The sequence below is a fragment of the Lipotes vexillifer genome, unplaced genomic scaffold (assembly GCF_000442215.2).
Source record: "Lipotes vexillifer unplaced genomic scaffold, Lipotes_vexillifer_v1.1 scaffold492, whole genome shotgun sequence".
Classification (NCBI taxonomy): domain Eukaryota; kingdom Metazoa; phylum Chordata; class Mammalia; order Artiodactyla; family Lipotidae; genus Lipotes; species Lipotes vexillifer.
The window spans coordinates 1,501,094-1,527,617 of NW_006780910.1; the positions used below are offsets into that span (position 1 = coordinate 1,501,094).

At 39.8% G+C, this 26,524-nt stretch overlaps 2 protein-coding genes across 3 annotated transcripts in view; one reads left to right on the forward strand and one right to left on the reverse strand.

Annotated features, from left to right (window-relative positions):
* The first annotated feature begins 4,202 nt into the window (after positions 1-4,202).
* On the forward strand, positions 4,203-23,462 carry TDG (thymine DNA glycosylase). Of its 2 annotated transcripts, none has more exons than XM_007454276.1 (10): positions 4,203-4,371; positions 12,106-12,242; positions 14,428-14,669; positions 15,489-15,558; positions 17,383-17,518; positions 17,720-17,802; positions 17,882-17,976; positions 20,124-20,295; positions 20,938-21,063; positions 21,503-23,462. In XM_007454276.1, the coding sequence occupies exons 1-10, from the start codon at positions 4,349-4,351 to the stop codon at positions 21,634-21,636; spliced, it is 1,218 nt and encodes a 405-aa protein (XP_007454338.1). In that variant the 5' UTR covers positions 4,203-4,348; the 3' UTR covers positions 21,637-23,462. The 2 variants fall into 2 exon arrangements, with proteins under 2 accessions (XP_007454338.1, XP_007454339.1); XM_007454277.1 differs by having other exon boundaries at positions 4,349-4,371; positions 21,506-21,757.
* Positions 23,463-23,849: 387 nt separating this feature from the next.
* The window catches only part of GLT8D2 (glycosyltransferase 8 domain containing 2), a 46,806-nt gene continuing 44,131 nt past the window's right edge, over positions 23,850-26,524 (reverse strand). The window contains exon 10 of the mRNA XM_007454278.1: positions 23,850-24,354. Coding sequence (XP_007454340.1) covers positions 24,182-24,354 — 173 coding nt within the window. The 3' untranslated portion in view covers positions 23,850-24,181. The remainder of the gene's footprint in view (positions 24,355-26,524) is intronic.

A 26,524-nucleotide genomic window follows, 5' to 3' on the forward strand; every position in this document is an offset into this window, starting at 1 on the left:
CTTAGTTGTGGTGTATTATCCATTGTTTTAGTTTGTTTTTGTTTTGTTTTTGCGGTACGTGGGCCTCTCACTGTTGTGGCCTCTCCCGTTGCAGAGCACAGGCTCCAGACGCGCAGGCTCAGTGGCCATGGCTCACGGGCCCGGCTGCTCCGCGGCATGTGGGATCTTCCCGGACCGGGGCACGAACCCGTGTCCCCTGCATCGGCAGGCGGACTCTCAACCACTGTGCCACCAGGGAAGCCCTATCCTTGTTATATATTGTTGGATTTGATTTGCTCAATTTTGTTCAGAACTTTTACATCTATGTTCATGATAGATACTGGTTTGCAGTCTCTTTTCCTGTAGCATCTTTGTCCACTTTTGGTGACAGGGTAATGTTGGTCTCATGAAATAAGTTAGAAAATATTCCCTCCTTTTCAAATTCTGGAAGAGTTTGGCAGAACTGGTATTATTTCTTCCTTAAATGTCTGCTGGAATTCACCAGTAAAACGATTTGGGCCTGTAGTTTTCTTTGTGGGGAGGTTTTTAACTACAAATTCAATTTCTTTAATAAATATGGGGCTGTTCAGGTTATCTATTTATCCTGACTGGTCTTCCGTAGTTTGTGTCTTTAAGGAATTTGTGCATTTCATCAAAGTTGCTGAATTTATAGAAATAGAGTTGTTCAACATAGTCCCTTATTATTTCTTAATACATGTAGAATGTATAGTTATGTCACTTGTTTCATTATTACATTGTTAATTTGTGTCTTCTCTCCTTTTCTTTCCTGTTAAGTCTGGCTAGCAGTTTTTCAGTTGTATTGATCTTCTCAAAGTACAACTTTTGGTGTCATTGATTCTCTCTACTGTTTTTCTGTTCTCGATTTCTCTGATTTTACACTCTATATTTTCTTTCTTTTGTTACTTTTTTAAAAGATTTATATATTTATTTATTTATTTTATTATTTATTTTTTTGGCTGCATCGGATCTTAGTTGTGGCACGCAGGATCTGTGTTGAGGCATGAAGGATCTTTCATCATGGCATGTGGGCTTCTCTCTAGTTGTGGCGTGCGGTTTTTCTCTTCTCTAGTTGTGGCACACAGGCTCCAGGGTGCATGGGCTCTGTAGTTTGCGGCACACCGGCTCTCTAGTTGAGGCAGGCAAGCTCAGTAGTTGTGGCACGTGGGCCTAGTTGCCCCGTGGCATGTGGGATCCTAGTTCCCTGACCAGGGATCAAACCCACGTCCCCTGCATTGTAAGGCGGATTCTTTACCACTGGACCGCCAGGGAAGTCCCTCTTTTGTTTACTTTGAGTTGAATTTGCTCTTCATTCTGTAGTTTCTTAAGATGGAAACTGAGGTCACTTTTTTAAATTAATTAATTAATTATTTTTGGCCATGTTGGGTCTTCGTTTTTGAGCGCAGGCTTTCTCTAGTTGCAGCGAGTGAGGGCTACTCTTTGTTGCGGTGCATGGGCTTCTCATTGTGGTGGCTTCTCTTGTTGCGGAGCACGGGCTCTAGGCACGCAGGCTTCAGTAGTTGTGGCTTGCGGGCTCTAGAGTGCAGGCTCAGTAGTTGTGGCACACGGGCTTAGTTGCTCCACAGCATGTGGGATCTTCCCGGACCAGGGCTTGAACCCATGTCCCCTGCATTGGCAGGCGGATTCTTAACCACTGAGCCACCAGGGAAGTCCAGAAGCTGAGGTCATTGATTTGAGACATTTCTTCTTTGCTAACACAGGCATTTAATGCTATAAACATATGATGACCAGCTCTTTGGGCTTTGAATAGCCTTCTGTCTGAAGCCCTCCTTCCTCCTCATGCTCTGCTAAGGCTCACATATAGCTCTGAGAGGGTGGACTCTGGAGCCAGGTTGGCAATACTCTTGACTCTGCTACTTAGTAGTTGTGTGAACTTGCACAAGTTATTTAACCTCGCTGTCAGTTTCTTTGTCTGCAAAATATAGACAATAATAGTTGCTACCTCTGATGGTTAATTTTATGTGGTAACTTAGGTGGACCATGTTGCCCAGATATATGGTCAAACATTATTCTGGATGTTGCTGTGAGGATGTTTTTGGATGAGATTAACATTTAAATCAGTGGACTTTGAGTAAAGCAGATTGTCCTCCATAATGTTGGTGGGCGTCATCCAATCAGTTGATGGCTTGAACAGAACAAAAGATCTCCCTGAATAAGAAGGAATTCTCAAGCAGATGGCCTTCTGATTTGAACTGGAGCATTGGCTTTTCCTGGTTCTCCAGCCTTATAGCCTTCAAACTTGAGCTGTGGCATCGGTTCATAGGGTTCTCCTGAGAATTAAAAGAATTAATATATGCAAAGCACTTACAACAGTGCATGGTACATAGTCAGTAAATGTAAGCTGCTGTATTACCATCATTATTATCACCATTGTTATGAATATAACTGTTGTCATCGATTCTCCTTGTTGCTATGAGCTGTTGGCCTCCAAGGCCCCCATATTCAACAGAGACACTGGCACTTTATTTAATCTTCCTCCTTAACACCTGTCAACAGGACCAACCACATAATTTGCAGACCACAGTTCAAAGTAAAAATGCAGACCCCTCATTAAATAATTATTTAAGAATTTCAAGATGGCAGTAGCAGAACATTAAATTAACTAACTATGGGGCCCTTATAAGAGTAGGGCCCTATTCGACTACACAGATCACACACCCATAAAGCTGGCCCTGCCTGCCAGCATCAGAAGCGATTTCCTACCCACGACTCTAGCTTCCTACTTCTTGAGCTTCCCACTAGTAACCTTCACTTCTACTTAATTTTCACAATATGCTCGCCTAATTCATGCATTTAAAAATACATACAGGACAGGGAATTCCCTGGCTGTCCAGTGGTTAGGACCCCTGCACTTCCACTGCAAGGGGCACGGGTTCCATCTCTGGTTGGGAAACTAAGATTCTGCAAACCGTGACATGGCAAAAACAAAAACAAAAACAAAAAAAACATACAGGAGTACCTCAAAGATGTTGCTTTAAAACTTTTCTGGATTGTGGTCCTGAGTGGTTAGCAAAACCAGAGAGAAAGAGAGGTTGGGCTGTTGTTAATTCATTCACTCAACAAATAATCACTGAATACCGACCATGAGTCAGGTTCTGAGTGACACCTACTTACTAGTAGGCAGAGTATTTGTAGACGTTCTGAAAAGTTTAAAAATGTTACAAGTTTCACTTAAGCAATTCACAGAATACAAATCAATATTTCTGTATTTACTCATGAAAGCCCTTTCCTGGATCCTAGAATGAAGAAGACACAAGTGGCACAGAGCCTCAGCCATTTCCCAGCTCGTGTATTAATCAGTGAGAAATAAACCTTTGTTGCTGTAAACCACTGAGATTTTGGACTCACAGCATAAAATATAGAACGCTAACTAATACAGCAGCCATGTGTCCCATCAGGCTAACTAAAGAAACAGAAAAGCCTATTACCATTAAGAGTTATTTAATGAAGTCCTTGTACAAAAACCAGCGATTAACTTGAGAACTAAAGAAAGAAAACCCAGCTTTAACAGCCAGCGAGAATAAAAGAGAGGTTAGTCCGGAAGGTTGTAACGAGGAGGTGATGCTTGAGTGCCATCTACTCTCACAGAGTTTAAACTTTTATATTTTTACATATTAAAAGTAAAGGAGAGAACGGTTTACGTAAAGTTCCACATTTTACAAAGCTGTTTTACAATCACCCTCATTTTACAGATTAGGAAACTGAGGCCCAATATGGTACAGGACTCCCAGGTTTTCTGATACCAAAGTCTCTGCTCTCTCCTACATCACAGTATTACTTGGTAATTAATGCAAATCGCAGTTTTTAATCGGAATAAAATTATCCAGGTGGAAAGGCATGGATAATTGTGATAAGCATAACCGCCCCACCTACATAGCGCCCACAGAGAGGACCTCCCCAACTCGCACGCACTGCCACCAGCCCACCACCGAAAAGCCGGGCGGACAAAACCTTACATCCCCAGAGCGGTCCCCCTCCCTGCCTTTTTATCCTCCACCTTTCCCGGAAGGCCAAGTGGCGAGCAGAAGAACCAACGAGAGGGGAGAGAACGTGATTGGACTGCCCTGCATCACGTGACAATCACAGGGCGTGTGATTTGGCTCCGGGCAAACGGAAGCGCCGGACGGAGGGTGGGTCTGGCCTGGGGGGAGGGGGACTAGAAACTTGGGGGAGGAGCTCGAGCGCCAGCCGCTGTTCCAGTTCTGCCAGCAATCGAATCTAAGTGTCTGGTTAATACCGTACCGCAGTACGTGCCTGGGCCGCGGTATTACAGTGTCCGGTCGCTCGCTTGCCAGGCAGGAGTAGCTGCGCGCGCGATCTGCAGCAGGGAATGGAAGCGGAGAACGCAGGCAGGTAAGGCCGGGGCGGGGCACCGCCCCTCCCCCCGCGCCCTTCGCCGCGGGGCGGGCCGCGGGCGCGCGCACGCACGCAGGGGGTCTCTTTAAGGCCACGGCCCCAGTACAAAGGCAGGGGCCGCGCGTGCGTACTGGCGGCCTGCTCGGGCCGCCCGTTGCTTAGGTCCCTCAGCCTGGGCGCCGCTTGCATCTGGCCTCCCCTTCCCAGTCCTTCCCGGCACCTATCCAGCATTAAAATGCGATAATAAACAACCAGCAGTCTCCAGTTAGTATTTGTTCCCGGTTACCTTTCTTGGTTACATTTCCCTTCACCCTCCATTACCGTGCAGAGCTGTAAGGATGTAGCATCACACGTATCACTCCAGGAGTTTTCATATCAGAGTTGTAGATTTACTGTGTCTTCCTTCCTCAAAGGTGTACGTCAGGGGCACAGGGCAGATAACGTTGCTGCACTAGAGCTCTTGAATTCTGGGACTAGGAATAACACTCCCAAGAAGTCTTGTGAAATTGTGTTCTAGTGGTCTTCGGGACTCCCTTAAGAATTTACTTGTAATATGTCCTTTGGGGAGTGTAAGAGGAGTGGAGAGTTTTGCAAAAGCAGAGATCTCGAAATTGGAACCCCAGACGGAAAGCCAAATGAACTAAATATGGTAACAGTCTTTAAAAAGGAAAAAAAAAAAAAAAAGGTTTACATTGCAATACAATACTGTTAGACCTAATGAAGAATTATCCTGACTTTCTGGCCATTGGACCCTGAAGTTGGGCAAGACACTAAACTTCTCTGGGCCTGTTCATATCTGTTAAAATAGGGCGTCTGTGGAATCCAGTTGTGACATGCTGTGAGTCGGCGTTATGTGGAAGGGGTGTGCTTAAGTAACCAACATAGATTGTCTTAGAGTTTAGGGAAGGAGATATATGTAGATAAAGTGCAGACTTCATCTTGACATTATGAATCATATCCTGAAATAACTCCATTTCTTTCCGTGAAGAACTTTACAAATAAAAGAATTCACCAAAACTTGTGGAAATCACTCTCTGTGATCTTCGGATCTGAATTGAAACCTGGGTAACACCTTCCATGAAGTAAATTACAGTCATCTCTCCGTATCCGCGGGAGATTTGTTCCAGGCCCCTCGCGAACACCAAAATCTGGACGCTCAATACCTTAAATAAAATGGCAGAGTCCAGTCTGCCAGCATGCCTGTTCCGGAATGCAGATTTGGGGAGGGCTGGTTGTTCACGTTGTCAGACCTTACTCAGTGTCTTACAGCAAAGTAATAGTTCTCTCTGGTACAATGTTTAGCTCAAAACTGTCTGACTTATATTTGGTCTTAACGTAATCCATTGGGTTATAGAACATTTTTTATTTTGATTTGCAAAGCTTTCACCTTGGGAGATATGAAGAATTCTGTGTTAGTACTCTCAGGAGTTTATCCCTGGGCATTCTGAAATGACTCAGGCCCCAGGTAATCCTGAGAAAGTGGTTCTCTGTCATCCTTGACTTTGTGCTAATCAAGGAATGGAGTGGAACTTTGGGTATAGTGAATTTACTATTTACTTTGGAAGATTAATTTCAAAAAATTCAAAGAAAAAAATTCCATAGCTATAGACCCCTTTTTTAAAAAAGAGAGAATAGTTCAAGAGTCTAAACAAGTGCTTACAGTCTAACCAGAGAGGGAAAAAGGAAGAGGACCAGTATGTTTCTAATGAGCTCAAGCATGAAAAGGACATTTACCAAAGATGGGAAGTAGGATGCCAAGTCAAAAATGACTGGAAACATGTGACACAGACCACCGAGAATACAGTTAAGATTAACCCTCAGATGAGATTGGGCTTTCTAGAAATGTTAAAGAGACCAAGAACTTTTTTGAGTTAGTGTGGACAATAAGAAGGACAAGAAAGATTTGGGTTTTCTGCCTTGTTCACTGGCATGTTGTTAGTAGATGACAGAAAATATAAGCACTTAGTTCTGATTTTGATTGTTCATTTCATGTTAAGAAAAATGATTGTAGATGGAAAATGGCAGAATGATTGTTAGGTTTAAAGCTCAAGATCAATGAGGTCATTTAAGAGAACTTTTAGCAGCTCTAACAGAAATCATGTTTCCTGACCCAGATGAGTTGTATTTCAAGTGAGAGGCCAGATTACAGCATTCTTTAATAACTTGTAGACAACAGGAGAGGGGCCTAAAGTCTGAAAATAAACACATGGATCCCTTTTATTTTCCACAGGTGGAGTCTGTCGTGGAATTTATTGACTTTGATCCTAAATAAAATTTTTACTTCTCAGTGGTTATTGAACATATTTAAAAGGAACTAGTGACCACTAAGCTACAGTATAAGTTCAGAATAAAGCAAGACCTACCAGGCTAGGTTCATTCCCTTTTTGATAATGATACTAGGCTAGACAGCATCAGAAGGTGGATGACAGGGGTACCTAGAATATTTAATCATCCCCTGTTGTCTTTGTTTTTGTTATAACAAATGTATTACATAGCAGGCACTGTTTTAAGTGTTTTACATGTGTTAACTAATTTTATTCTCATAATCAATGAATTAGGTGCTTCTGTCCCCATTTTACAGATGTGGAAGCTGGGACATAAAGAGGTTAAGGTACCTGCCTACAGAACTAGTAAATGGCAGAGCTGAAATTTGAACCCACGCAGTGTAGCTTCAAAGTCAGCCTCCCTAACATCTGTACGTTTTGTGGGCAAGATAAGGATAGATTGGTGGCAGTCCTCTTAGGTGAAATCAAAACTGCTTTACTACTGAGAGACAAGGCCAGGCTGAAGAGAGGTCTATACTGATGTGCCTTGTAGTCCTACCCCAACTTTTCAGTGTTTAACAGCTTCAAGGTGCTGATGGCATGCTGATAAAATATTTGAGTGACCCAACTCTGTGAGGGGTTTGTGGAATTGATAGATTGAGTCAGAATCCAGGTAAATCCCAACTGGCTGGAATGTGAATCATCTATTACAAAAAGAGGCACAGTCCTGTGCTTAAGTATAGAAAGAACAGTGCTACAGGTATGAGATGAGGGAGCGTTGATAAAGGGCAGTTTTCATTAATGGTAAATTCATTATGAATCAACAGTATAATGTGGGTGCCAGTAAATCTAACATAATGATTTTGTAGTATGTCTCCAGAATGAGGAAGTTGATAGCCCTGCTCAGTTTCAGGATGATGAGGCTATGGAGTATTTTTATTTTGTTTTATCCTAAGCACTAGAAAAATGACCAGATAGTGAGGAAACCTGAAATTATGCTATATGCACAATAGTTAAATGAGTTGGGGTTCTGGCTCATTCTCAGTTTTTTGTGTTTACAGTGTCTAGTAGACCCTGCACAGTAAGTACCCAGTAATGCATGGTGAATACACGCACTTCCACTTAGCAATATTGAATGTAGGCTTTAAATAGTTATAATGTATTCCATCATAATTTATGTAAGTAGTCCCTTTTAGTTGAGCATTTGGATTATTTAGCATTGATCGTTATTTTGTAAGTATTCAGTGTTGTGTATGCTTGTTTAAATGAAGGTAATAAAATGTTGCTATAGAGTGAATGTTTGTGTCCTTTCAGAATTCATATGTTGCAACCTAACATGTGGTTAGGTTATTTGGAGGTGGGGCCTTTGGGAGGTGATTAGGTCATGAGGGCAGAGCCCTCCTAATTGGAATTAGTGCCCTTGTAAAAGAGATCCCAGAGAGATCCCTCACCCCTTCCCCCGTGTGAGGACACAGCAAGAAGTCAACCTAAAATGAACCATAAAGCAGGCCCTCACCAGTCACTAAATCTGCCAGCACTTTGAACTTGGACTTTCCAACCTCCAAAACTGTGAGAAATAAATATTTGTTGTTTATAAGCCACTCAGTCTATGGTGTTTTGTATAGCAACCTGAACAAACTAAGACAAATATATTTAGAAAAAAAGCAACTTACGTCTTTAAAATAGTAGAAAATAACTGAAGGTTAAAGAAGTTGGAGTCATTCATCTTAGAGGAACCTTAAAGAGTTAGTTTTTTGGGTTTTTTGTTTGTTTTAATTTTTATTGGCGTATAGTTGCTTTACAGTGTTGTGTTAGTTTCTGCTGTACAGCAAAGTGAATCAGTTATATGTATACATATATCCTTTCTTTTTTAGATTTGCTTCCCATTTAGGTCACCACAGAGCATTGAGTAGAGCTCCCTGTGCTATATAGGAGGTTCTCATTGGTTATCTATTTTATGCATAGTTGTGTATATATGTCAATCCCACTCTCCCAATTCATCCCACCGCCCTGAGTTAGTTTTTTGAAATGCAGCAAAATCTGAATTAACTGGACTCCTTAGTCAACTCTGTGTGTGTGTGTGCGCACCTGCATGCCCGTGTATGTTTTGAGAAAGACCTTTGGAAAATACACACTTCATCACTTTCAGACAGTGGTAAAAAACCAGTCCTTTGAGCACTGTTGTTCGGGTGAAGGGGGTGTAAATGGAGGCTAGGAGAGAGAAAAGTGTTAACTGCAGGAAAAGGGGAGAGGTGTCCAGAACATTTGTGTGTGTGGACAAACACAAATGATAGAAAAGTCAACAAGGGGAAATAAAATCATTTATCATGCTCGTAAGTTTGGGAATTATAGAAAATTAAAATGCTTTGGGGTTCGTTCTGAGTCTGGACAGGTTTGGTCTTATTTCCTACACTTTCTCCATATATGTGGAAATCATGGAATCTCACCCCTCATTTTCATGGGGAGGGAACGGAGATCCTGAGAGGATGCTAAGTGCTCCTCTGTTGCTGTCTCTAATACAGAGAAAATTATTGTTCATAAATGTTGCAGAATTCTGAAGTGGGAGTTATCCTATATAAATATAACAAATGTATTTAGGAAATATTTTCACATTAAGGTTGAAATAGGTTCATGCTGCTTCCAAATTTAACCATTATTAGATAATAGAAAATTAAATTATCCAGAACTCTAGTTTCCTAGCATTCAAGTTCTTAAAGGGTTTGGTACAGGTGTAATGCTGTCTTCTCCAAGTAGTAAGAACATTGTAGTCCACCCTCTTTCCTTTTGTTCCGGCTGTTAGGAAGCTGTTAAGATAATCAAGCTAAATTGATTGCTCAAAAATAGTACATTACCTCAGAATTTATTCTATTTTTCATAGCTTTCTCTATTTCTTTTCTACTTAAACTTACTGTAAAGTGCCAGGGATAATTTTAGAAAGATTAAGGGACACATCCATATTATAGCCAAGTTTCTGGATTATTTTTTTTTTAATTGATGCATATCTCTTAAAATAAGACCACACTTTCTCTTCCGTATTTTTCACTTTTTCTTCAGCCAGCTGAATTCTGAAATTTTGGTTTTCAGTTTCTAAAAGTCAGAATTTAATGACTCCTAAATATGCTAAAGGAGCCACATTTTGGAAATTCATTTTTTTAAGTTCAGAATGCTTTTGTAATGGGAATGGTGTTTCCCTTGTTTTTATATTTTTAAGAGTGGATTTTTGTGAAGTGCTCAAAATGGGACAAATATGTGAAACTCTGAGAGCCGTAACAGTAAACATGGGGGAGAGTGAGACGCTGCCTTCCTGACAATGCGACACTCACTTATTGTGACCACATGAGTTTTCCTTTATATATTCTAGCTGAAAGGGGCTATTGGATCTCAGGAAACCATCACTAGCCACAGTCCGAAGTTACAGTGCGTTTTACTGGAATTTCCAAGGGTAGCCACATGAGATCTCTCGACTAACCTAGCTATATATCCAGCTCCTCATTAGCATATCTCAGTCATAAACACAGCCAGTATATGGACAATTTATCCAAAAGTGCTATGAGTAGTATTAAAGAAAAGTGTGAAAAAAGAGACCATTTGACTTTGTGCCAGGCAAGGTTTAAGCCCTTTGCTTCTTTTCAATTTTACAACTTAACTTCTAGTCCTTGTCTACATACTTTCTCCATGAGCAGCCTTAGCTCACAATGTTATTTTGTATTCTCTTCCACTTTATTATATATTAAACATTTTCTGTGCTTTTACATATCAATAAATTTAATTTTTAGAAGCTGCATAGTAGACTCATGTTAATGTACTATAGTTTACTAAATCATGGTATTGTCTTTATTTTTTCATATAATTTGAAAACAATGTATTTAAAGAAATAAATCTCTTAAGATATATAGTTTAATATCTTTCTCACTAATTCTTCATCTTTTCTTTACCATCTTACACTTAAAGATAGCTTGAAGCTAAAATGCTTCGCCATTGTTTTGTCCATTGAGATTGGGCCCCTGTTTTTCTTTGAGCATCCAGTGTTCTAGCCTAGCCACCCACAGGTAGTTTGTAACCCTGTGTCTGCCTGGGCCGTTTAAGTTTATCCTGGGGAATGTTTTAGTTTGCCTTCTTTTTTTAAGAACCAAGTTATTAAGGTATGATTAACATGTTGTAAAGTTCATGCATTTACCGTGTACTAGTTTGCCTTTTTAACCTCAGCTTTCTGACCACCCTGTTTTCTTTGTCCACACATCACAGAAAAAGAAACTATTAAGCTTGCCACAGAAAACATGGCTTTTCTCTCCAAATGGTAAATGGTACTTATCCATTTTATTTCCTAGTGTTTTTCTTCCTTCTGCATACTTAACGGCATTTTTTGGCATCAGCTGTAACTCAGGTTTCATAAAATGTGGGTTTAGTTCCCTAGCTTTGTGCTGATAGCAACAGCTTGGGGTAGTGGTTTATAGTCACCAGAAATATTTTTAGCATTTGTTTTCTGTGAAGGCCTGTGTTCCTTACATTGAACAGAACACTTTGCACAGAGTTTAAATCATGTTCAGAAGAGAGGTTTAGAGTAGTCTTTTCCATAAATTCACAGATATTTATGGAAATATCCATTTCTAGTCCTCATTTAGTGGCAAAAAAAACCCCAGCAACCGTTAAAAAAAACAGATCTAATGAATACATAAGTAAACAGGCAAGTAAATCAAAAGAGAACCTTAAGTTCTTAAGGAATGGGGAGATGTTGGTCAAAGGGCACAAACCTCAAGTTATAAGATTAACAGGTTCTGGGGATCTAATGTACAGCGTGGTGATTGTAACGAATAATGCTGAAGGATATACTTGAAAGTTGCTGAGAGAGCAGATCTGAAATGTTCTCACCACAAGAAAGAAATGGTAATTATGTGCCCCGGTGGAAGTGTTAGCTAAGGCTATGGTGGAAATCATTTTGCAGTATATGTGTGTCAGATCAACACTGTTGTACACCTTAAACTTATACAATGTTACATGTCAACTATATCTCAATAAAACTGAAAAAAAAAAGTTTAAATTGCAGGAGATCTTTGTGACAAGAGGATTAAATACTGAAGGTAGGAATACAAATTATTTTTGTGGCTATTTCAACCCTGTATGGGCTGGTGGGCCTTTCAGCTGTCTACTGGAAAATTCCCATGATCTCATTTCAGGGAAGTACAGGCTTACCTGACAGGACTGGTAAGCTTTACTGATGACACATTTTGTCATTAAAACAAGGTGAGAGTGAATTATAGATGGTTAGTAGGCACCCAGTAAAGGATGGGTAAATGTGTGCATATGAAGAGGTCTTCTTCCCCTCTTTGCTCCTGTTGTCAACTCTAAATAAATACTATAATCTGGCTACAAATATTTGGATCCTTATGGTTTTTGAGAGCTGATCATTTAACCTTATTTACATTTGGGTAATTTTGTCTTCTTATCTTATCCTTAATTGTTCTTTCAGCTGTTCCCTTCAGCAAGCGCAAGCTTTTTATACATTTCCATTCCAACAAATGATGGCTGAAGTTCCTATGGCAGTTATGAATGAACAAGAAATGCCAGAAGTTCCAGCCCCAGCTCCTGCTCAGGAACCCACACAAGGTAGTTTTCACCAGGATACTTCGGAAAATTAGCTACTGCATTAGCCAACATATTTAAGAAAGGGTTTAATGATGATTTTTTTTTTTTTTTTTTTGCGGTACGCGGGCCTCTCACTATTGTGGCCTCTCCCGTTGCGGAGCACAGGCTCCGGACGCGCAGGCTCAGCGGCCATGGCTCATGGGCCCAGCCACTCTGCGGCATGTGGGATCTTCCCGGACCGGGGCACGAACCCGTGTCCCCTGCATCGGCAGGCCAACTCTCAACCACTGCGCCACCAGGGAAGCCCTAATGATGAATTTTAACTCTGTTTTTGTGTTAAAAAATTTAATCCACTTTTTAAGTACTTAATAAGTGCCAGGCACTGTGATAGGTTTTGGGGAATAAAAGAACATGGATCCTGCCCTCAAATATCTCCTAATCTAGTCAACACGGAACTCCTCTGTACACTAAGTGGTGCAGAGGGGCACAGGATGCTGCGGGGCTGGCACCTAACTTGGACTGAGGCTCAGAGGCAGCTTCCCAGAGCTCTGAAATTCAGCAGTGAGGGAGTAGCACGTGAAGCACATGACAAATGGGTTGGGGAAAATTCCAGGCCAAGGGAGCAGTGTGCACCGAACCACAGACATGAAGAAGCATGACACAGTTGAAAAACCGTGATTCTGTGTTATTGGAGTCTGGAGTATAGCAAAGAAACGGTGAGAGGTGAGGCTGGATTAGGGGTCAGTCGAGGCTTCTTGTTTAACCTGAAGAATGTGTGTTCTATTCTGAAGGCGATAGGAAGCTGTTGAGAGAATGGAATTAGAGGGGGACTTAAATAGATTGATATTTTAATATCATAGAGAATAGACTATAATAGAGATATATAATAATATGTATCTAATAATAATAATATATATGATAATATGGTAGAGAGCAGGGCAGAACTTGGAGGCGAGGCCGTGGTTCATGGATTTCTTGCGGGAAGTGAGGGAGAAAGAGGTACCATTCGCCAAGACAGGGAATTAGCAGAAAGGAGAACAGATTTGGGGGTGGATGGTGGAGAGGGTAACGATTTTCCTCAGCGTAGCAGTACGGTGTAAGGAATGTGCTCAGGGTTTCAGTTTATGGTTGCAGGAGCACATCTAACTCCACTGCGTTGGAGATCCACTCTGCCCTCGACTCTTCTATCTTTCCGGGCAGGGGCACTAGGACTTCTCCAGCCACCAGCCGATGGAGGTGGACCCCTTGGCATAGGGAGTGGCTGAAGCAGTGTGAGGAGCAGAAGAGAGGACGGATGGGAGGCTCAGTTGAGGAAACGCCAAATAGTAGCGGAATGGGATAGGGGCCCGAGAAATGAAGTGCCACGGTAAAGCATTACGGATGATAAAATCAAGACTCCCTTTGGGTAATTTTACGTCCCTGGTGCTTGTCCACAGGTAATTTTCCCCCAAGGAACATTTGGCATTGTCTGGAGATACTTTTGATTGCCATGACTGGCAGGGTGCTACTGGCACCTAGTGGGTAGAGGCCCCAGTTGCTGTTAAACATACTTGAATGTACAGGACAGGCCCTCACAGCCCAAATCATTCAGCCTAAAATGTCAGTAGGGCCAAGATTGAGAAACTCTGCTTGAGGTCGTGAGATCAGAGCCCTAGTCTTCCCTTTTGACAAGTACTGCCAGCCCAGAGAGTTCATCCCCAGCATGTCTCAATTCACCCCTTCGACTGTGTGGGGAACAGGTTATACGCTCAGTCCCTAAAACAAGCCCACAAGCCATTTGAGTCCTGCTGGAAATTACAGGGAAACTGAATTAAAATGTTTCCCTTCCTCCCTGTTTTTCTATCTATTTATTCTTTCATTTGTTGACTTAACTATTTATGTACTTACATTAGAATTCTTATAAAATGGTACATAGCTACTTTGTGTCCCTGGGGAGGCCAAGATGCCAGGTAATATTGTGTGGAAAATCAATCTATGATTATAAAGGACGTTTCATCCCAAGAACAGCTAGTAGAGGAAGGAGGGTGGGATTGAGGCCACATAGACCCAGAAGGGAGGCGGAGGTATTGCAGAGGAGAGTGACGTTGGGAAATGAGAGAGAGAAAGGTGGAAAGGATGTTGATGGGGTGACTTTTCTGGGAAGGTTGCACAAAGCTTGTAAGTTAAGGTTTCTTGCATCTACGTCTTGGAAATCATTGTGTTTCAGAGACTCCAAAAGGAAGGAAAAGAAAACCCAGAACAAAGGAACCAAAAACCCCGGTGGAACCCGGAAAACCCGCTGAAGCCAAAAAATCTGGCAAGTCCACAAAATCAAAAGAAAAGCAAGAAAAAATTACAGACACATTTAAAGTGAAAAGAAAAGTAGACCGCTTCAATGGTGTTTCAGAAGCTGAACTTTTGACCAAGACTCTACCGGACATTTTGACCTTCAATCTGGACATTGTGATTGTAAGGATATTTGTTCTCCTTTGGTTTTATAAGTAGCATTAGTGGATTAACTTTACTTAACCATATCCTTGCAAATAGCATTATGCTGAAAAGAACCATTTCTAAGATCCTCTTGGTAGTAAATGGAGTCACCTTCTTAAGGTTGTATTATATGGGTGAATTTAAGAGGGTGGGCTCCGGGGCAGGGCTGTCTGCTTTCACATCCTGCCACATGGGTATGACCACGGACAAGCCTGAACCTTCCTAAACACCAGTTTCCTCATTGGTGAAGCAGGGGTGATGATAGGATGAAGGTGGATCCTTTGGCATAGGGATTGCAATTACATAAAATAATCCACGTGACTCACTTAGGTTGCATGACCCCTGTGGGTTCTCCATAAATGATAACACTGATTCTGAACTTTGATTTTTGTCAGTAACTGTAAGCAGCATTAGCATGGAAACAACTGTGTAGATGATGTGGAGTCAGCTGCTTGTTGGGAGTTGAGAAGCAGACTTGTGGCTGGACCTGATCAGGTTGATTGATTGCTCCAGCTCCTCTTTCTTTCCGGCCCAGTTGGGGGTGAGGCTGCTGGGGATATGAGGGAGTCAGACTGGTTTTTAAAAACAACACCAAAACTTTTAATATAAAGGAAACCTCTTTCCTCAAAATGGAATACTTTGTTCAGGTCGAGTTGGTACTTGATAAAGCAATAGCTTCTGATGCTGGATTAGATTTTTATTTTAATCAATTCAGTTTTATCCACCACTCCTCCATGGAAGCCCTAAGACTTAAGCCTACTTTTCAAGACTAAAATGTACAAACATTTTGTTTTGTAGATTGGCATAAACCCAGGACTAATGGCTGCTTACAAAGGGCATCATTACCCTGGACCTGGAAACCATTTTTGTAAGTGGTTACCTTTTTTATTTATTTTTTTATTTTAAAAAATATTTATTTATTTGGCTGCATCAGGTCTTAGTTGTAACACATGGGGTCTTCGTTGTCGCATGTGGGATCTTTGTTGTGGCATGCGAACTCTTAGTTGCAACATGGGGGATCTAGTTCCCTGACCAGGGGAAGGCCCCCTGCATTGGGAGCATGGAGTCTTAGCCACTGGACCACCAGGGAAGTCCCTGTGGCTACCTTTTTTAATATTTTACTTTTAAACTAGATATTCTTGTCAATAGTTTGGGTCTTGGTTGTTTTTTTTTTTGCGGTACGCGGGCCTCTCACTGTTGTGGCCTCTCCCATTGCGGAGCACAGGCTTCGGACGCGCAGGCTCAGCGGCCATGGCTCACGGGCCCAGCCGCTCCGCGGCGTGTGGGATCTTCCCAGACCGGGACACGAACCCGTGTCCCCTGCATCGGCAGGCCGACTGTCAACCACTGCGCCACAAGGGAAGCCCTGGGTCTTGTTTTTTTAAACCAAATTGTGTTTTTTAAAAATAAACTATATGGTTGAGTAAATATAATACATCTTTTCTATGTGTTTTTACACAAAAATAAAAGGTTTGAAATGATCTGGCGCTGTTAACATTTTGGTGTATAAGAGTGGCGGGGCGGGCTTCCCTGGTGGCGAGTGGTTGAGAGTCCGTCAGCCGATGCAGGGGACGCGGGTTCGTGCCCCGGTCTGGGAAGATCCCACATGCCGCGGAGCGGCTGGGCCCGTGAGCCATGGCCGCTGAGCCTGCGCATCTGGAGCAACGGGAGAGGCCACAACAGTGAGAGGCCCGCGTACGGCACACACACAAAAATAGTGGAGGGGCATGAAAAAGGAGTACTTTCTCTTTTGTTTGAGTTGTTTTCAGTGAGTTTTAACACCTTTTTTAAAAATGATTTTTCTTTTTTGTTACTATTCTTTTATGTACAGAATAGTAACAATAGTGCATCCTTGTGCCAGTACAGACAGAATACTTACCTTTCCAGATTTCTGCTCATCTTATTTCCTAGGAGGAATGAAATGCATTGGCAATCAAGCTGTAATAGTTAAGACAGACTCTGATTGGAGACATTCTCCACAGATGCTTTGTATCTAGCAGAAATTAGTATTGAAGGCCCTCATACTTGTAGAGTGAGCTTTAAGACCAAGTATAACTCCTGTTGTATTGTCCTATATATAAATCGTCTTATCTATTATAACACTGCCTAATAGACAAGGCGTGCAGTAGACAATCAGGAAACACTAGCTGATTAAGTAAACAGCATTAAAAACCTTTAGGACAAATGGTAGTAATGTATTTTTGCAACTAATAACATGTTGTCTCCATTATTTGAAAACAAAATTTCTGGAGAAGTTTGAACTTTTCATTTTCTCCACTGTCAAGATGTTTAAATGCCCTGAGTCCATTGGTGTATGTTTATCTGTTTAGGGTTTTCCAGTGGCAGGTGGTGGTACTTCCAGGTATTAAAGAGCTAAACAGTGTCGAAGTTTACTACACTGACTAGCTGTGTACCCAACAAGCATTTACTTTGACCCCCTGTAAAAAGGAGAAAAATAATAGTAATATTTCATAGTTACGACAATTAAATGAGGTAATCCATGTGAAGGACTTAGCACAGCACCCAGCCCATAGTAATTGCTTGGTATGGTATTTGACCTATGTTATAATTTTTTTAATATCCGAAATCTTTTTTTTTTTTTTTAATTTCAAGAGTAGACCCACATCAATACATGGGGCAGAAAAACCTTTGACCTTCTACAGAAATAAACTGAACTCTCTCTTTTTCACAGGGAAGTGTCTGTTTATGTCAGGGCTGAGTGAGGTCCAACTGAATCACATGGATGATCACACTTTACCAGGAAAATATGGTATTGGATTTACCAATATGGTGGAAAGGACAACACCAGGCAGCAAGGATCTTTCCAGGTGATTGCATAACATTCGGTTTTATAGGTTGGAACCTTGGTCATGCTGGGTGCCTCATGTACTCTAGGAGTATCCTATGTATCTAGTTTAAGCTGAGCTTAACAGTTGTATGATTTGATCTTTTATAGAAAGCTATCTGAAATTAGCGTATTATAAATATTGCCATATTTATATTTTGACTACTTTTTAATTCGATTTTAGTAAAGAATTTCGTGAAGGAGGACGTATTCTAGTGCAGAAATTACAGAAATATCAGCCACGAATAGCAGTGTTTAATGGAAAATGTAAGATTTACTTTTAAATTTTATCTTTTTTCTTTGCTAACATTATGGGCAATGTAAATATGCTTGTATTTCATTTTAGGTATTTATGAAATTTTTAGTAAGGAAGTTTTTGGAGTAAAAGTTAAGAACTTAGAATTTGGACTTCAACCGCATAAGATACCAGACACAGAAACTGTAAGTCCTTAAAACTACATTTGTAAATCAACTAAATATGAATTTTCTCTAGCTAGTTTCCCCTTTTTATTTGTTCTGTCCATTTTTAATTTATGCCGTGAAAAAAAAACACTGTATTTTGTGGAATAATATCTACATATCAACTTGAAGTAACAGTTGCAAATTAATTCAGTTTTATTCGAAAAAGAAACATTTGTCAGATAAATGTCTTTATGACATTATGTTAGTTATGTTATTGGGCTAAAATATCAAGAGGAGCTGGCTCACAAGCTCATTCAAAATATATTTAATGGCATATTCTTGTCAAATTCAAGTGGGTTAGCCCTTATTCGGTTGTGAAACAAACATGTAAATATAGACATGATCCCGATTAGTGAAACTGCTAATCACCTCCCGTTTATATATCCTGGCCCAATCTCATGTTAGAGCCATATAAACAGAACAGCCCCATTGCAGACAGGCATCCAGCCAACCTGATTGGCATTTGGTGCTATTGTCTTTATACATAAAGGCATCATGAAATAACACATTGGTTTTCAAACTCTATAATTTCTGTGGAGTTTATGCAGGCATCTGATTCAAAGTTTGCTTCTTAAATATAGTTTTAAGTTTTGTTTACAACTTTTAAAATAAAAATACACATGCACAGACCTCTGTGTTATAGACAGCATTTTAAATGACGAGAAGCCAACGTGCTGACAAGTTTTTGTGGAGACCTCAGAATAAAGTTTCTGCCACCAATATATATTTTAACTTCTTTTTAAATTTCTTCTGTTTTTAACTAATAAATACGTGATTGATAAAGTAGGTTGTAGCACTGGTCATTCTTTAAATTGCAGCCTACCCTTGTCTACTTGGGTAAAATTGTACAGGTGAGTTCACTACTTCCTGTAAAGTACTGCATTATTGTCCCTTAAATGCCAGATGAGGCTCAGGTATGTCTCTTGGATGTGTGATCATAGTAGTGCAATAATAAGTGAACCTGAATCATATCGAGATAGGTAGTTTTAGCTCTTACAATGATCTGTGAGTGCATTTATGTTATAAAATTTATTCTTTATCATGAAGTATTCAGAGTTACTGATGATACTAGTGATCCAGCTTTGAAAAAATCTACTTTTTCAAGTTTCTGGATCACTTTAATTGAAGACTATCTTGAGCTTGGAAAATGTGCTCTTACAAAACCTGGTAGCGTTTGCACCTACATATCTTTCTGAATCAGTATTTTCTAAATGCTGCATAAACAAAACAAAATAAGTCAATAACGGTTTGGTTTTTTTCTGTAATATATGGTACAGAGGCCAATTTAAAAATTGTAAAAAATTGCAGCTGGAAAGTCCAAAATTCAGCAGCCTCACTCTTTTATATAAGATATATATATCCTGATATATTTTATGTTCTGTGAAGGACAATTTGTCATCATCATCCAAAATGATAAATGCAAATATCTTTCTTCCTAGCCATTCCACTTCTAGGAATTTATCCAACAGATAGACTCACACATGTTCAAAATTAAATATATACAAGGTTTTTTACTACAGCTTATAATATTAAAAGATTGGAAACAACCTAAATGCCCACAGGTGGGCTCTGGTTAAATTATGAAACTACTACACAGCTATAAAAAAGGAAGCTTGTTTTACTCTGATATAGACACCTGATACTGAATTTGATACAGAATTATCTCTGAGATACATTGTTGAGTAAAAAAAGCAGGGTGCAGGATAGGGAATAGAGCATGTTGCCATTTGTGTGTTTTTAAAAGGGGTGAGGGAGAGTACATATATCAGATACATTTATTTGATTGTATATTCATGGAAAGCCTCTGGAACTAGCAATTGATTGCCCTTGGAAAAGAGAACTAGGTGGATAGAAACAGAATTTAGAGGAAAGACTTTTCATTGTATACTTATATGTCGTTTTGTACGATCACTGGGGGAGGCGGGAAGCCTCACTGTTTTTGATTTATTGACTTTGTACAAAGTAATTATTACAAATTTGAACTCAAACACAGCTACTTTTATTGATTTTGCATATATTTATATAAGTATCAAGTTATTAACCGAAAGACAGATTTTCTAATCTCAAGATGAGTGGATTCAATAGAATTGTAAGATTTCTATAACTACAAAATGTTATGATTCTAGCTCTGCTATGTTATGCCATCATCCAGTGCAAGATGTGCTCAGTTTCCTCGAGCCCAGGACAAAGTTCATTACTACATTAAGCTGAAAGACTTAAGAGATCAGTTGAAAGGCATTGAGCGAAACACAGACATCCAAGAGGTGCAATATACATTTGACCTGCGGCTAGCCCAAGGTATGTTACCACTGTCACTCCTGTTCGTTTCTTGTGTATCTACATTATAGAAAGTATGCTGTGAATTTTAAATTAAGCAGGAGAGAAGAAAACAATTATATTAGCAGCCAGAGTGCTCTGATAACAGGTGTTAGTCTCTATTAAAATCCTTTTCCCGGGCTTCCCTGGTGGCGCAGTGGTTGGGAGTCCGCCTGCTGATGCAGGGGATGCGGGTTCGTGTCCCGGTCTGGGAAGGTCCCACATGCCGCAGAGCAGCTGGGCCCGTGAGCCATGGCCACTGAGCCTGCGCGTCCGGAGCCTGTGCTCCGTAACGGGAGAGGCCACAACAGTGAGAGGCCCGCAGAGCGCAAAAAAAAAAAAAAAAAAAAAATCCTTTTCCCAAGGACTTCCTGTCTCATCTGGGCGCTCCTGCAGATGTCTAGGAGCCAAGAAACAGTGCAGCTCACCTCGAATTAAATCTAATAGGTTTTGACAGCTTTTATGAGTTAATTTGGTTTATGTTACAAAGAGTTTAAAGCAAAAGTTGTGTCTCAGTTGTGACATTCAAGAAAAAGATTTGTTCACGATAATGTTTTTTGAATAAAGTTATCTTCAAAATTGTTATACAAAATCAGTTTTAAATCCCTTTTACCCTTCTCACAGAGGATGCAAAGAAGATGGCTGTGAAGGAAGAAAAGTATGATCCGGGTTATGAAGCAGCATACGGTGGTGCTTATAGTGAAAAGCCGTGCAGTAGTGAACCTTGCAGCTTCTCTTCAGATGGGCTGAGTATGTCCCCTCCATCTGTCTGTTTCTTTCAAAGACTTGGTTTTGCCAGGATTGGGGAAAGAAGTTTTTTTAGAGAGAGTAAATTCCTGAAGAATGGGAACGGAAATACAAAAATCTATTTAGTGACGTAGAGTGAAAATTCGATTGTTATTTGGTGTTTAACTCCCCAAGCTTTTACAGCTCATTTTCTTTAAGTCACTGACTCTAAGTCATCCTAAGTGCATTTCCCTCCTTGGATAACAAATGAGGATTTACCAGTCCATATCTTAAAACAGAAGAGAAATTTACAATTGTATTCAAGAAGGCTGCTTAACTATTTTAATAACAGCTCTCCTTCACTGGACTGTTAAAATCTCCTAATTAGATCATTTAAAGCTTTCAAATAGAATAAACTAACATTCTTCCCCCCTTCCCCCCACCCCCACCCCGCTCCTGCCAGCAGCTGACAGCGGAGGATCAACTTTCAGTGACATTCCAAATGGGCAGTGGATGACCCAGTCATTTACAGACCAGATTCCTTCCTTTAATAATCACTGTGGGATGCAAGAACAGGAAGAAGGAAACCATGCTTAAGAATGGTGTTTCTCTGCCCTGCTTAAATGCTGCAGTTTTAATGCAGTTGTCAAGAAGTGGCCCTCTTGACACCACCTCAGAGTGGTTTGTTAACTGAAGTATTTTATTCATATTTTACTCTGGTGGTGTAATCATGGGACAGTAGAACTACTTACGGACCTAAGTACTTTGGAAGGAGAAAGTAGAGTTTTTTGTGTATGAGTTTTTGTATTGGAATTAATCATCATTCCAGCTTTTTATAAACTATCTTTCATTTATGAAGAAATTGATTTTCTTTTGGGAGTCATTTTTAACCTGTAATTTAAAAATGAGTCTGCATATTTACACTTGATTATTAACTGTGCATAAACTTAGACGCACCGTTATCCCTTTCATGCGTAAGAAGGGCATGCTGATGATAAGACTCCCACGGGTAAAGAGGCAAATGTGCTGATTTTCATCTGTGAGGTTAACCCTCAGCGGAGGGTAGTTTTTAGTGGTGTTTGACCGGCTTCCTGAGTTGTATTCACACTCAGACCTCCTTGCTTTACCAGGGGTGAGCGTTTGTGAGAGTTGCTTGGTGGTAGAAATGGAGAGTATGGCCTTGCAGCAGCAAGGCTAACCCGGCCTTCCATGTCAGGGCCATGAGGCCTGGCTTTGGCCCTCTCACCCCCAGGTGCTGGTCCTCTAGTAGGGAGAAACTATTCTGCTGGGATGGTAAGTTCCAGAGAGCGCAGAAGACCTTTTAAATTTCGCTGCTTCATCTGTGTTGTACTTGAGAGACATACATTTGATAGGGAAGGAACTGAATTTCTCTCTCAGTATCTATCACCATTCAAATTTTATCCTCCTTGGCTTTAAGCATGTAACATGGAAATGATGAGAAATGAACTTTCAGACTGAGTAACAAGATGCTGGAGGTGTTTGATAATCTTATTTAAACTGGTGCTTTATGTACATGAGATGTACTAAAATAAATAATACAGGATTTTTCTTGCTAGGTAAATCGAATAAGCCAGTAATTTTTAAAAATTCTTTCTCTTCATCATTGCTCTTTGTTACTGTGGACTAAGTGAACCTCATGGCCAGGTTACTTTGAAGTAATGTACCTTTGTGATTTTCTAATGCATTTTCCATGGTGCTACAAATAGTCCAGACTACTAGGCCTGGTGGATATCAAAGCTGGGTATTCAGAAATGCCAGTTGCATTTACTCCTGATCACTTCTGAATATTCTGATTTTATTCCTACCCAGGGAGCATGCTGTTTCTTGATATGAAAATATTTATGAGGTTCTGTTTTTCTAAAAGGTTATATAGCCTGGTTTTCTTTTTTTGTAATAAGAGATACAAATTATTGTTGTGAATCTTACCATGCTTTTGTAGCTGTAGCTATGATGGATTTTATTTTTCCTTTAGTCTAGGTAAAGCTGTGTAAAAGTCATTCGTGTTATTTAAATCATGTACTGTACTGCTGTTTACATGGATGTTTTGTGCAGGTGCTTTGAAGTGCCTTGCATCAGGGATTAGGAACAATTTAATTATTTTTTCCTGGGACTCTGTAAAGCATGTAACTAGGTATTGCTTTGGTTTTTAACAATTACAGCCTTACACAGATTTTTTTGAGTGGAGAAAATGCCTTTTAAATTATGATGGACACACACTAGAGAATGGGTTTGAAGATTTTTTTCAAGCATACAATAATGGTGTTTTTCATTAAATATGACAGATGAACAGTAAATGTTGATATACCCTATATACAACAATATGAGACTTTTTCATTAAATAATATTTAAAAAGTTTTTAAATTCATTTGAAAATCTGATGGTTTTTACAATAAAAAATATTGTAGATGATTATCCTTAAGTTGCATTGTCTTCTTTAGCAAGACTTACTGGTATTCTTTCCCCTCGTTAACCTGAGATCAGTTTGTCTTCTACTATATTTAACATGTAGAATAATATATAATGAAAATCATTAAAAATCTATGAATATTTTTTTTTCAGACATTTCATGTTGTTTTAAATGTAATATATTGTTCTACCCAAGACAAGACTGACAACCTGTTAAAAAATATCTACATGTGAGGGCTTCCCTGGTGGCGCAGTGGTTGAGAGTCCGCCTGCCAATGCAGGGCACACGGGTTCGCGCCCCGGTCCGGGAAGATCCCACATGCCGCGGAGCCCGTGAGCCATGGCCGCTGAGCCTGCGCGTCCGGAAAAATTAAAAAAAAAAAATCTACATGTGAAAAATATATTTAGAAATGTTTTAAATTTGTGGCTATAATTTTCATTCAGAGTTAAGCAAATTGATTGCTGAAATCTATCTGGGTTTATTTCTTCCCAATAGCATGTTTCACTCACATTATCTTCTATAATTGCCAGTTGTACTTAAGGAAGTAAATCAATACCTATATGATTCAAGGTACTATTTGTACACAGTAGGGTTTTTTGTTTTTGTGGATCATTTGTATCAAAGGTACTGTTCAAAAAGAACAGTGGTATACTAGGCTACAAATGGACAATTCCACATTACTTATACAGGAAATATTTAAAATGTCATGTTATATCAGCTGTTGGGATGATGGAGTTTAAATATCCCTGCAGGGTCAGGAACAAACCAGCTCTCCCATAAGTCGTTGTGAACACTAGGGAAGTCCCAAGGTTTATGTCTTCCATTCCAGTGGAGTAGTTTTGCTTCCTGCAGAAAATGCTCCGAATATCTGGTATCTGGATTCCAGCCTTCATTGTGTTTAGAGGAAAGTAATAGGTTTGTTAGGAAATTAAAATTTTATATTAAAAATTCAATACAAGTTCATCATTAAAAAAAAAGAAAGCAGACAAATCAATGGGTATGCAATGAAGAATTTACCACCTACCCTAATTTTCCAAAATAACCACTGTTAGAGTTTCTCGTGAAATTCTTCCAGTAATGTTCTACCTGTATACCTGTGTACGTGTGTGTGTGTGTGTGTGTGTGTATTTTTTGTACCCTGCCTTTTAAAATTACTGTCTTGGAAAACTTTGCACAGCAGCACATGTGAATTCACTGAACCATTTTTAATGACTGCATAGAATGGATATATGACTGTTGAGTGAGTTTCTTATTAAGGACATTTAAGCTGTTTCTATCCCTTCACAAGCATAAACAATGCTACAATGAACAGTCTTCTATGCATATCTTGTACAGATAATATCTGTAGGATAAAATCTTGTATATGGAACTGCTAGATTGAAGGGTCTGTGCCTTATAAATTTTGATAAGAGATTGTCAAATTGTCCCCCAAAGACTGTATTAATTTCCCTCCCACCCAGAGTTTATAGTTCTTGTTTCTCTGCATTTTCCGTCCTTAATATGGCAGCATTCTCTTTTACACAGTCTTGTGTTTACCCTATAAAATGTGACTGAGAATGAGATCTACTTTTTAACAAACAGCTGCCTCCATTTGAATATTACTCTCCTCATAAGTAATCGCTTAGAGGCTACACATTTACCTTGATATTGTTATTGATCAGAATATTTTTAGAATATCTCTTCCAGAAGTACATTAAGGTCTTGTGAATATAAATTTTTTAAATATCTCTATCATGTTACATTTTCTTTCTAGGAAAGAGAATGTGGTGTTTTTAAAAAACAAACTGAAAGTCCACTGAGTCAAGAGAGGATGAATAGCTAGAATATTATTATTCTCATTTAACATATGACGTAAGGGGGAAACACCCCCCTCCAAACCTTTCTTTCATTATTCATAAACATAGCTGTGCAGGGAGTCGCAGAAGAGGAGCTAGTGTTTGGGCTGTAGTAGCAGAATTGGAATAATTATCAACTTCCAAAGAATCTATACAAGGAAATGCCCCTCTGGGGAGCAAAGCTTTCATGTGGGAAGTCTCCAGGAAGTAGGACACTGTCTCTCAGCCCCACGACTGAAGGACTCTGTAGGGGCTTGCAGTTTTGCTTTTAGCTAAATAAATTTCATAAATTTAAAAAATCTTAAACCTACCTGTTGAGACCCAAACTTAATACCCATTAGTGTTAACACTGCTTTCTGCTTTCAACAAACTCTAAAACGGAATCATTTTTCAAATGATTTCTGTGTAGCTTTACTTTGCAGACCATCCCTGATTCCAAAACGTTCAGCAGAGACGTAGGCTCTGTTCTACAAGGAAAAATGACTTCTCTCCCTTGGGAAGATTCTGCTCCTTCCTACTTGTCAATAAGTTAGATGGTTCATAAAATGTAATTCTGAGTCTCTGTTCCAAGATCATAAACTGCTCTAACCCTATCTATCTAAGTTCCGCATAGCTGTTCCTACACAACATTTTAATAGATATTCCACTTTAATGAGATTTTCTACACACTCATCACATGGAAATGTTGATGTTTGACCTAACAGTGAACCCAACATTATTATAAAGCGAATCAGACAGAATATTAGTGTCCTTAATGTCCCCGTGTCACTCTTCTATGCATACGGATGCTCAGAAAACTCGGGAGATTCTGGTGAGGCAGAAGCAAATCTACACAGCATCATTCAGAGGAGACAGTAACCCAACTTCCACAGTTTTGTCTGTCTTTCCTTTTACAAGGGAGAGTAGGGGACATATCACCTTGCAGGATTGTTCTGAGAGAAGTAATGTTCACCGTCTATCCCTGGAGCCTAGCCCAGGGCTTGGCAGTGTATGGGCACCTGGTAAATATAAGTCCACATTCCATTGTCTCCAGTTCTAAAATAATCAATCCCCAAATGTCTGAAAACAAAAAGATTTTTAATAACTTCTTTGGCAGCAAAATCTATAACCCTCTCACGGTACTGCATAATATAAGTATGTGCACAACATTACCTTTTAAAAATTCAAAACCTTTCTATATTTCTAAACAGATCTGGCCCAGTGGTTTTGGCTAATGGGTTGT